Source organism: Tupaia chinensis, unplaced genomic scaffold (assembly GCF_000334495.1).
Source record: "Tupaia chinensis unplaced genomic scaffold, TupChi_1.0 Scaffold000252_1, whole genome shotgun sequence".
In the NCBI taxonomy this organism is placed as follows: domain Eukaryota; kingdom Metazoa; phylum Chordata; class Mammalia; order Scandentia; family Tupaiidae; genus Tupaia; species Tupaia belangeri.
Window position 1 is genome coordinate 7174276 of NW_006159732.1, and position 12083 is coordinate 7186358.

Here is a 12083-nt window from a genome sequence, read left to right on the forward strand (position 1 = left end):
GGCGGGGGCGCTGGTGGCGGCGGCGGTGGCAGCTTCCCCTGTCTCTAATCTATATTGGACCGTTGCGTTTAATTATAATCTGGCTTTCGGGGGAAGTTAAGGAAGGAAAGGGGAGAAAGTTCGTTATGACATCTGTCGCCAGGAAGGGCAACTCTGCCACGTTAGGAAACATTTGCCGTAATGAGGGGGAAAACATAATCCTAATAATAAAGAAGGGGGGTGAGGAGAAAGAGACAGAGACGGGAAAAGATTCTCCAAACGGCAGAGAAAAGGGGCTGATGGGGGGCGGTAGGTGGACAAGGGGGTGGAGAACAACGCACCCCTTTTGGAATGGGCTTATTCAAGGAAAAAGAAACAGAAAAGGGGGGTCGGATTCCCTCCCCCAGAGTGATGAAGTTGAACGATTTGCACAAACTGGATTTTTTAAAAATATGTGGACAATGATTTTGAGCAGCTCGGGCGGAACAGGTCGGCCAGGACCGGCGCGGAATCTCAATGTTGGGATCTGTTTGGAGTGGCGAGGCGCGGGCCAGCGCGCTCCGCGTGTGGACTCCGCTTGTACTCCCCGCGGCCCCGGAGTCAGTTGCAAACCCAGCTTCCAACGCCCAGTTCCCTGCACAAGTTGGGCAGGGGCTGTGAGTGTGTGTGTGAGAGTGTGTGTGTGCGCGCGCGTGTGTGCGTGTGTGGTGTCACCCGCACCTATATAGGGTGGGGGATTTTTTTCCCTCTCTCTCGACTGTGAGGACGAGGCCGCCCACCCCCAGTTCGCCTGTTCGCTCAGGCTCTCTGGCAAAGGCGCTGAGCCCCGGCTGCCGCTCGGCCCAAGCCCTGCGTGCTCGCTCTCCTTGGAGAGCCAGAGAAAGCTCCTGGCTCTGGGAGAGCGGCGCCTTGGTTGCAAAATGACAAACCTCAAGTTTTTCTGCTCTCCCTTTTCCCCCTCTTCCTTCCAGATACGTCACGACGGATCAAACAGCTACCGTTTGATGCAGCTTGGCTGTCTGGAGTCCGTAGCCAATTCCACTGTCGCCTATTCCTCCTCCTCTCCTTTAACTTACTCCACCACCGGCACCGAGTTTGCGTCCCCCTACTTCTCCACTAACCACCAGTACACCCCGCTCCACCATCAGTCTTTCCATTACGAGTTTCAGCACAGCCACCCGGCCGTCACCCCCGACGCCTACTCTCTGAACTCGCTCCACCACTCGCAACAGTACTACCAGCAGATCCACCACGGGGAGCCCACCGACTTTATTAACCTGCACAATGCGCGGGCGCTCAAGTCGTCCTGCCTGGACGAACAGAGGCGGGAGCTGGGCTGCCTCGGTGCCTACCGCCGCCACGACCTGTCCCTCATGAGCCATGGCTCTCAGTATGGAATGCACCCAGATCAAAGACTCCTGCCAGGGCCCAGCCTGGGGCTGGCCGCCGCGGGAGCAGACGACTTGCAGGTAAATAAGCATGCAGCAAATTTGTCTGCGCCCTCCCCTCCTCGCCCTCCCCCTCCCTCTCCATTAATGCTCTGACTGTAAGCTCTCTCTCTCTCTCTCTCTCTCTCTCTCTCTCTCTCTCTCATACACACACACACACACACACACACACACACACACCACTTATGGAAAGTTATCAAAACAATTAGAGGAGGAGTGTGCCCATTCTGTCCCTCTCATTGGATCCAGGCATTTTCACCTGGACGCACCGGCTTTCTGCTAACTGTGGGAGTCCCCAGCCTTCGCTGCGTCTTCTCTGAAGTCTTTAGTGAATCCACACTTCTCAGCCTGAGGGGATGGGGTGGAGGAGATCAAGGAGGCTGGGGGTCCAGACAAATGGACTCAGAGTTAAGACCTGATAAGTTGATGACCAATCGCAACCTCAGCCCCTGCACTTTACACGGTCTACTCACACATCCCAGACGGTTGTCCCAGATTGAGTTTATGGATGAGGCGGGTTTGTTCTCAGGGGATCATTGGAACTCCGAGCTTGAGCAAAAGTTTCACCAATTATACTACATTGCGGAGGCAAGTAAAGAATGACAAATGAATGCCTCAAAAATCACCCTGTGAAAGAAACTGCGCAATGCTCTGCACTGGGCTGTAGGGTTGGATCTCATTGGCACTATCTGATGTGCACTCAAATCCGCAGCCCAGATGGATGGTTCGCAGCTCAATTATTTTTTTCTCTTGAGGCCATTACATTTTACAGAAGATGCAACGCTATACAAACTGAGATGAGGGGGGGGGAAAGGCAAGAGAAAAGAGTGAGAAAGAAGAAATGAAAGATAAAAGGAAGGAAGGGAGGAAGAGAGGAAGGAAGGAAAAAGGGAGGGAAGGAAGAAAGAAAAAAGAGAAAGAAAGAAGGAAAAGGAAGGAAGGCATTCAGATAAGGAGAGAGCCATCGCTCCTACTTTCTTAACATGGTTTCGCACACTTTTGGTCAACAATTGAATTTTAAATCATGTAATACAGTTATGACAGGCATAATTCAAACAAGCCCAGAAATGTCCAGAAAAGGAATCCAGAAGACCCAAATTAGTAGCTTCTTTAGTCGAAAGTGCATCTGTACCTGCGAGGATCTGCTTTTCCATTTTTCACAAAGCTGGCCACATTCTCCACTCTCCACAATGAATGGGGCGATATTTCGAGAGCACACGTTGGAGACGTAAGTGACCCCTTGTTGCGCACAGAAAATCTTTTCCCCTCATTTATCTCTGAGCAAGGGATTATTTTAAAATTAAAGTGAAAGCCCTTACAATTCCAACAAAGAGCCATATCCTCAAGATTGGTGCATGAGAAGAAAGATTTGGCTCCATAAATCTTGACTTTCTACATTTATATTCACAAAATAATTTTATACGCTCAGGGCATTTTTACATTTTTCACAAGGATCCCCTTATGTCTCAGGGGGAAAAAAATCTGCCATTCAATGCTTAGCTCAACTAAAACCTATTTACTCCTTTTAATAGCCGCGCCTGCTGCTGATTTTTTTGTATCTGTACAAATTTTTTTTCTGTGCGAGGCACAAAGCCGGGCATTTTTCAAAAGAGGGGATTAGAACATTTGCAAGCACCAGACAAAGAGGGAATCCCAGGCAAAAAGACACCGTAGTTTATCCAATTTTCGACTTAGTGCCATTCAACTGGTCATTTAGGCAATGTCATCCGACCAAACAACATGTTTTACTTATGGAGGGAAAGTTTGTTAAGTGAACAGACCAAAATTCGTTTCTTCTAAGAAAATAAACATCTTAACAGTGAGCCAGAGAGTGGGAGAGAAAGTGGCTCACTCACTTGAAAAGCTTCAAGGCTCTCTACCTGCTATATTTCAAATATTTTTGAAACCTTTCCATCAGTCCATCTCTGTTTTATATTCTTACTTTCTCTTTTCCCCTTTATTACTCATACTGAAGAAATTTTACTCACACTGAGGAAAACAGTCCAAGATACTAAAGGAAATTGAGTATGATGTATTTTAGAGAGAGATAGAGAGACATACATATATATGTAGATATGTATATATCATACTATATGCACACACACAAAGACACGTACATGAATTTTATAAAGCAAGTTTGTAAATCTGGAAATTTATTTTCTTCCGCCTTTCCTCTTTTTAGTTGGCAGAATGAAAAAGAGTCATAGCTACTTTTGAAATGAGAAATGGGGAGGGAGCGTGTGGGAGAAACCCGTCTCTCTCCTTTTATTTCTTCCTTTTTAAAACATTCATCAGCATATGCCTCATTTCAAATGCAACAAATGTAAATATACTTTTCCCTGCACAGAATTTTAAGTGAAAGTCCAATGGTTTGGAGGGCGGTCTAAGTCTGCCTAACAGATGCAAACAGTCTTGTGGCTTCAGTTCCATCTTTGAGTCCCCTAAAAAGATTTGCTATGGCCAACAAAGGAAACTGTCACACCTTTTCCCATCACCGCTTTAATTTATGCTCAGTCTCCAAGTTTTTTTTTTTCATATTGATTTGATAATCACTTTAAGGCAGAACATTTAAAATAAGAAAGAGCTTGTGAGTAGGTTGAAAAGGGGGGTCTTACAGGCCTGCCTCAATATGGTGAAAATGGGGAGGCGAAAGGGAGCCAGGGCTGTAAAGGTTGTTTTGTAAAGTGGGTTTTTATTATGCACCGACTCTCTCCGCATTTACTTAACTCTTCACGGGCTGTTGGGTAGGTTAACACCCTTCAAGGCCTCTTTCATGTCCAATACCTCGTTTGTTTGTAAAGGAAAATGAGCTTTTAACACATTTTGATTCAGAAATAAAAAAGACAGACACAGAGAGAAATTTTTATTTTTCTTAATCCAAAATTAGCAAACCCATTCCACCTTTCCAGCTCAAATGATTCCTCCATCCACTAGGAGCCTGAAGATCCTCAGTGAGTGAACCTGCAGGTATCTCCTACAACAGGTCCATTTGGGGTAGCATTTTAGGATGTACCTACATTTGGGATAAGACAGAACTCCAGTAAGATATCTTGACTCCTGCATACGAAGTAGCTCCTCTGCCCCCAAAAACCCACAGTCTCATATTTGACACTCTAGGTAAAATCTGCTTCACTAAGAAAATGCTGAGTATGCACTGTCCATTTATGTGCAGTGTGCCTTGATGGGGACTCAAAGGGCTTCTCATTCTCTTATGCCAAGATGAAAGGCTCTCTGGCACTTTGAAGTGTAATATTGTATGGTGATGTAAAATGCATACCTTAAGATTTATACAACTTTTAGATTGTGGTTTTTCTCACTATTTTTTCTTAAACTTGTATTTGTTTGCAAGCTTGCTCCAGTCCAGTGGTTGCTTTTAAACGCCTACTGAGATGGGGGTTCAGGAATGGCCAGTCTAAAAGACTTTGCCCACGTGACCATACCTATCAATATTTATTTCAGTAATATTATCATCTCTTTTTATTTTGTTAAGGGCTCGGTGGAAGCTCAGTGTGGGCTTGTTCTCAATGGCCAAGGTGGAGTAATAAGAAGAGGTAAGTAACACTATGTTAACCTTAAACAGCATTCTCTTATCATTTACTTTGCTTTGAAGATCTGGTGGTTCTTTTAAACATCAGATTCCTTGTCTGGTGATTAAGAAAACAATCACTCTTACTCAGTATTCTAGTCCCTTACAGGCACACCTAAATTTAGAAGCATCCTTTTTTCCTTTGAGGCTTTAATGCAGGTGGTACCCAAAAGTCCTGTGACAGGAGATATTTGCTGCTTCTCAAAGAAGTGACAGAATCAAAGTACAGGCAAAAAATAATAGTAAAAAAAAATTTAAAATAAGAAGAAAAAAAGAAAGGAAAAGAATTCTCACACCCTCTTCCTTCAACACCAATACCACATCCTCGAGCAGAATTTCTGGTCTCTTTTAGCCCTAAATGTGCCAGCCACAGCCTGGGCATTGGAGGTGATGGTGTTAGCTTGAGGCTTTGAGGGATTTTGTGAAAGGCTAGATCATTGAGGCTTTAGTGGAGGCTAATGAAACACCAATATTGTAACTGCCCTTATTTTGTAAGTGTCCAGGACATTTCTTTCTTTAAAGGAGGGTGGGAGGAGGAGGTGGTGTTAACTGTACCGGATAAAGCTTTCTTGTTCCCATCTGTTGAGGAAAACATCTGAATCCAGAGTTACCCATGGAATTGGAAAGTGGGGGGAATGCAAGAAGAGAGGAGAGAGCTGTTGCTTTCAGCTCAGGCACTAAAGGGGGCTGTGTATCAGATGTTCCATTTTGACAAAAGGTTTTGAACTATGACATTCTCAGGGCCTCAAGGCAGTGCAGATTTTGCTGGCTTTCCCACTTAACTGTACCCAGAGCCTCTGAAGTTTATTTTCCTAGCAAGCTGAGTAACCCGAGGAGCACACAAGGCAAGAGGGACCAGCTGTTATTCCAACTTCATACGAATTAATAAGATATGGCCTATTCACCAACACTAATTCCTGCTCCAGGGCCACAGTTGTCTTTAGTAACTAAACAACTAAAACCAGAGTTACTTATGATGGTAGCAAATAAAAGTCCTTCGGTCTCTCCATCCATTTTAAAGCTTCTTGAAAAATTTGCTTTTCTGGAAAGAGAAAGAAACTGGTATGAAGCAGAAAATTCTCTATTTCATATTTAAAATGCAGATTTTGCAACCTAAAGTCCAATGTGAAACTTGATTTAAATTATGGGAGAAAAAAACTAAAGGGTGCTATCTTTTTGGATCTTCGCTGTTGTAGTGGATACTTGGAGTATTTAATAAATTCTAAATAGGTATTCAACTCTGATATTTCATCCTATGGAGATTTAAAAATCATTTTAGAAACTATTGATATTGCTTCACAAATCTTTAAATGAGCAGTAGTTACCTGCCATCCAGGACAGCACAAAGCGATATTGAGACGACATAAAATAGGACGAAGACTGGTGAAAACGCCAATGAAATAAACATATTGTTTCAGGGGGAGTTAAAAAGAAAAAAGAAAAAAGGCACAGTGTAAAGGGCGCCAGGTGAGACGTGCTTATCTGGCTTTGTTGGGGTTGGTAAAACTGAAGGTGAGGCCGAGCACTTCAGGCGCACTGAGATGTCCGTGGTGCTGAAGGACAGCGCCACTAATTAGCGACTGGAGCCCGCTCCTCCCAGAGCACCGCTCGCGCTACTGCGGTTTCTGCATTCATTTCCGCGCTTGCTCCAAGCTCATCTTTTCAAAAGCTTGGAAATTACATCCGATTGTATAATAGTTAACAGAGAGTGGTTATTATTGGGCCGAGGGTGGGAGCGGGAGAGGAGGCGACTGTGGAATCAGGTAAATTCCGAGGAGAGGCTTAAGGGACACTTCTTTATTCCTCACCATTCTCCCAAGAAGGCCTGGACTCTTAAGTATCTTCAAGTGCAAACTGTGGAATTATGTTTTTAGAGGCATAGAAACGTTCCTTCCTTCGTTGGTGTTTTCATTGTTCTTGTAGAATTCCATACCTATTCGTTTCACCTAAAATTGGTCACTGAATCTGTTTTAACCCAAATATTGATGTTGTAGGAATCAGGTAGTTTTAAAGAGAAAAGGAGATGCAAATTGGAGTTTACATCTGCATTGTTTGACTAAACCCTAATTCCTCCACTTTGAAGGAATTCAGAGTTTAACTGTTGAGTTTATTTTATTTCCATGTGTTTAAAGAAAGGCCAATTAACCTGGTTGCATCCCAGAGAGGAGGGTGTATATCTGTTTACCTCTGCAACGATCCATGTGACAATTTACAAATAGACAGCAAAGAAGCCTTACTAAAGGCGGGTGGGTGTATATTCTGCTAGAACTCGCTCCACCTCTCATCTCAGGACTCCCCCTTTTTGAAGAAATGCTAAGAAATCTCTCTCTATATATATTGTCATAATACTGCACAAGACTTCTAATTCCTAATACCCGTTGCCCAGCTACCTGTGTTCATCAAAAATTAGAACATTAACTCGGGTGCTGTCATACTACCATCTCTCATATAACCCAATGTTTTTGGACACTTTAAATGAGAATGTCTATTTCTTTTCCACTCTAGTCTTCACAGATGACCCACCACATGAAACACAATTTCTTGAAAGCACAACTTTTCTGAATTGTCTCTCTTCCGCTCAGTTCCTGGATAAATTCACATTTCTGATGATTCCCAGAATTTACTGTAGGAAGAAAAAAAAAATAGATTTCACCTCCAAAGAGCCCTAACTGTTCTTCTTGAAGAAAGATCCATGCCAGTGTACCCTACATGCATTCATTAAAGAGAGGCTGTCCAGATTTGCAGTGATGTGGAGGAATCGAGGGGTCCCCATTATTCTTTAAATCTAGCCACTTCTACTTGTAAAGACCAAAATAGGATTTTCCGGATTCACTTTGTTAAGTGGTAATTACTTTGCTTTTGCCTGTAATGAAGGCCTGATAGCCAAAGACTGTGTGGAAGAGGGGGCTGTGCTGAGGTAATTACCACCTAGATAAAATATTTGCCACCGCCTCGGAGTGCAGCTCCCCGCGCGCTCACTCTCGGTTAATGGTGTGCGCGATTTTGCCCGCAGCTCCGCCACTCCAACTATCAGAACCAATAATCTTTACTTTACCCTGTGCTCGAGTATCGATAGCTTCTTTCGCCTCAGGCATTGGCTTTGATATGTTAATATTTCTGAGTAGCAAATTCTGCAGAGATCATATTAATGTTGTACGTACAGAGTGGAGCTTTGCCTTCGTTGAATATTCAGATACTGGGTTTCAAAAGGCATCTCTTGAAGAAATGAGACTTCTATTTACAGGAGTCGTCTGTGTTTTTAATCATTAAAAAAAAAAAAAGGAAAGAAAGAAAGAAAGAAAGGAAAACCCACTCTTCTTTTCCCGGTGAATCTTCTGAGGCTCCCTCATGGCCCCCTCCCCTTTGTCAGACGCCTGTCCCTTTCATTTCTCGCTCTGAGTATTTAATAATATGTGAACAGTGTTGATGATGACGACGACGATGTTTTTTTAAATTTTAAAAAAAAAAAAAAGGAAAGAAAGAAAGAAAGAAAGGAAAACCCACTCTTCTTTTCCCGGTGAATCTTCTGAGGCTCCCTCATGGCCCCCTCCCCTTTGTCAGACGCCTGTCCCTTTCATTTCTCGCTCTGAGTATTTAATAATATGTGAACAGTGTTGATGATGACGACGACGATGATGATGAAGCTAATAATGAATGGATCCAGATTGGAATCGTAGAGTAGGGGTTCAAATGGGTAGGGGGCCTCCAGAGTAGGATGGAGATAAAACGAGAATATCTAGCCTTTCCATATGTGGGTGGAAAGTGACATTTTGGCCCTGATCTCTTTTGTGAAATCGGGATGGCAAACTAAAAAAAAAAAGGGGGGGGATTAAAAAAAAGTGAAAAGGGGAAGCGCCCTTGTTTCGCTTTGTGATCATTCTGCCTTGCAGCCCCAGGCTAATTTCAGAAGCTTAAATACCACCGTAGCCTCTGGGCCACGCGGAGAGGGAGCGGACCGGCCACGGGCAGGCAGGACCGCTTTCCCGATTGCCCGTGGCTACACAAAATACAAACTACTTTGAATCAAAACATTTTGGGGGAATTAATATGATCTGAACTCTGCACGTTTTACGAGAGCTGGAGTTTGTCAGATCGCTTAGAGGTGACTGGCACGCCAAGGCGTAGGCATTTACACTGCGGTACAAACATTGTCAGATCTGATTTAATTTTTTTAAAATGCCTTCTTGAGACGGAGCTTTAGCTTTAATCGCCCAGTCTGCCAGTAACAGGGCGGATGGACCTGACCGCGTTTCCCTTTCGCTATGCTCATAGCGGCTCGCAGTTTGCCAGGCAGGAGGATGCGCCTTCCTCCGTGGCTTCCGTTTTAGCTAGGGCCCAGCGTTTTGGAATTCCGCTTAGACAGTGCCATGGGCTCCTTCAGCGACTCCTCGAAGGAGTGAGATTACGGGAGGGCTTCGCAGGAGGACGGGAAACCCTGTTTTTCATCCTTTGTCAGGCGCTGCCGGAATCTCACTCTACTCAAACTCGCCCAAATTCGTTTCTGTGTCTTATCCTGTAGGGGTGAAACAGAGCCAGAGATACACCTGGAACTTTGTTTGCCTCTTTAGTTCCCAAATGCAGATGTTGCAGGTTTGATATTAAATCTCCTTCATATGAAGCCTAAAACTCGTGTCTCACAGGAGCTAGAGGCAAGTGTTGGAAATATTTTTTGGAGAAGTGAGGGTAGCTGCTTTCCCATAGCGTCCTGCGTCTAGTTCAGTTTCTTCACTGTTTGGAACAGAAGCGGACTCGCTCTCTGCACCGGGGAGGGGAAACAAGCCAGCTCACACAAGGTGACGCATCCCCCCGCCGCTTTACCCCAGCCTGCCTCCCAGTGCAGTCTTCCCGTTCTTTTGTTCTATCTGGAATCTGCACCGGGAGGAGCGCCTTCAGCCCTGGTAATCCAGTTATACCTGTAATGGTTTATGCTTCTCCCAAAAAGCACAATTCGCTGCTGACACATCATCAAAGGCCTACTCGATTGCAATTAAGCCCCCAGCCCTTAGCCGTTTGATTACCATTAATATCTACTGCCGTGGGGGAGGGGATAGCCGGGGAGGGGGTGGAGGATTGGGAAGGGAGAGAGGCTAGAGAGGAAGCAGGGGAAAATGATCCTGCCCCACCCAGCTCACCAGCGCACCTCGAAGAGTTGTAACCGCAGAACAAACAGGGACAGGAAACTCTTGTAATCGCTTACACATTTTTAATGTGTCAGAAAAAACAAGCGATCACTGGAGATGAAGAAGGGGAGAAAAAAAATCCCTGCCGTTTGTATTTCTTTCATTTGAATTGTAAACATCTGTTTGGCTGTAAGGCGAACAGAACATTTATTTTGCTCTCAAGATTTGGTCTAATTATGTCAACACCGACGCGGCAACGAGTGGGGCGGTGCTGCTGCTTGGAGAGGCTGAGCGCACGGGCCCTAAGCCCGGAAGCCAGCCAGGAACTGTTGATCGCACCTGGAGCGCACGAGGCCTCTTGTCACTGCTAGGTGTGTATTTAGAGGAGGCAGACAGAGGCGTGTGGCTCAGGGGCAGCCTTACGGGAAGCCCGGGAAGGGTAGCTCCTAGGAGACTTTAGCGGCTGTTTCCTTTGCCCTAATTGCCTGGCATGAGAAGAGGAAAGCGCACCCAGGCTTTGGCCCTTGGCTCTCCATTTCCAGACGTAAAGCAAAGGGTGAGTGGGAGTCTGTCCAGCTTCACAGCTCGAGCCCTGTGTTGGTAGCTGCTCAACACAACGGCGGTGTTGGGTGGCCTTTACTTGGGTTTCTGAGCACGCGCTCCTCCATTTCTCGTGACACTTCCTCACAGCTTAGGGAGATAAGTAGGTCAGGGGTGAATATTCCCTTTCTTCAAATGGACAGACTGATGAACAGTTCCTGGCCAAGGTCACAGGGATCGCTCATTGGCTAGCGCTACTTGTAGCTCAGTCCTCCTTCCATCACTCCACATGATCCCAGTCCATAAACACAGGGCCAGTAGTCTCCAGCTATGACAAGAATAGTGCATTCCCAACTGGTGCATCTTCAAGGCTGGGCGGGATCTAACAAATTGCACCTTTGTCCCTCGTTTTGTTACACTCACTGTAAGGCTTTGGCTAGCAGATTCTTGTACCTGTAGCAAAGTTATTCACTTTGCAAAAGCTATGCCCTAGACAGGTTACTTTGAGTAGAAGGTCCCTGATTTCCTATACAATTACCATAGCTACCCATCAGAGTTTACAGTATCTCTGGAAATAGGAAGCCCTACTTCCAATTTTCAAATTTAGAAATGGAGTACTGCATCAGAAATGTGTATCACACTATTTCAATAAGAGCTGGCATGCAACATGGGCACCATGTTGAATTTCAGCTTTTAATTCCTGGGAGGACTTACTGTAAATAGACTGGTGTGGTCCACTGTTTTATGACTTTCCTTCTTTGAGACCTCCTCATTGTCATCTGTAGTCTGGGTGCCCTTAAATAAGTCCCACCACCTCATTGCCTTCATTTCAAATGCAAAACCGTGATTGTATTGACATTATTTTTTCTTCCTTCCTAAAAAAGAAAGAAAAGTCACTAAGAAGAAAGATATCAGGTTCCCCATGTTGCTGTAAACTCCACAAGTTGCCAAATCTTTAGCCAGGACAAGAGAGTTCCCCAAGGCTGCAGCAATGCCAAGTATCAAAGCAACAGAAATTCCCTTTAAAGATGCTGTGACATAAAAAATAAAAGACTCTAGAGTTGATGGCTAATCCTGAATACAAAATAAATCCTTCAGGCAATTTGTGTGTGCATAAAGCATACCCTTAATATGCAGTCTCTGTAACTTACCTAATAAATGCCTAGCTGAGCATAAGCCAAAAGCTCAACCTGGATGTAGGAGAGAAAGACTCAGGACTCAAGGATACAGTAGGCACATGGCTGGGTAGCAGACTCAATAGCTTCCCTGGGAGCAGGTGGTTTTCAGCACATGGGGCTAGCTTTGCCAAAACGGGACAGTTTTCCAATAGGGGAGAACCTGATTTAACTCCTTTTTCCACAAGAATGATCATCTTCTGCATCTCTCTAAATTAGGTTTCCAACCCACTGA

The 12083-nt window shown here is 44.8% G+C and overlaps 1 protein-coding gene across 1 annotated transcript in view; it reads left to right on the forward strand.

Moving 5' to 3' along the window:
- The window catches only part of TFAP2D (transcription factor AP-2 delta), an 84372-nt gene that overhangs the window by 1690 nt on the left and 70599 nt on the right, over positions 1-12083 (forward strand). Inside the window, exons 2-3 of the mRNA XM_006149107.1 lie at positions 951-1448; positions 4918-4978. Of these exons, the coding sequence (XP_006149169.1) occupies positions 951-1448; positions 4918-4978 (559 nt within the window). The remainder of the gene's footprint in view (positions 1-950; positions 1449-4917; positions 4979-12083) is intronic.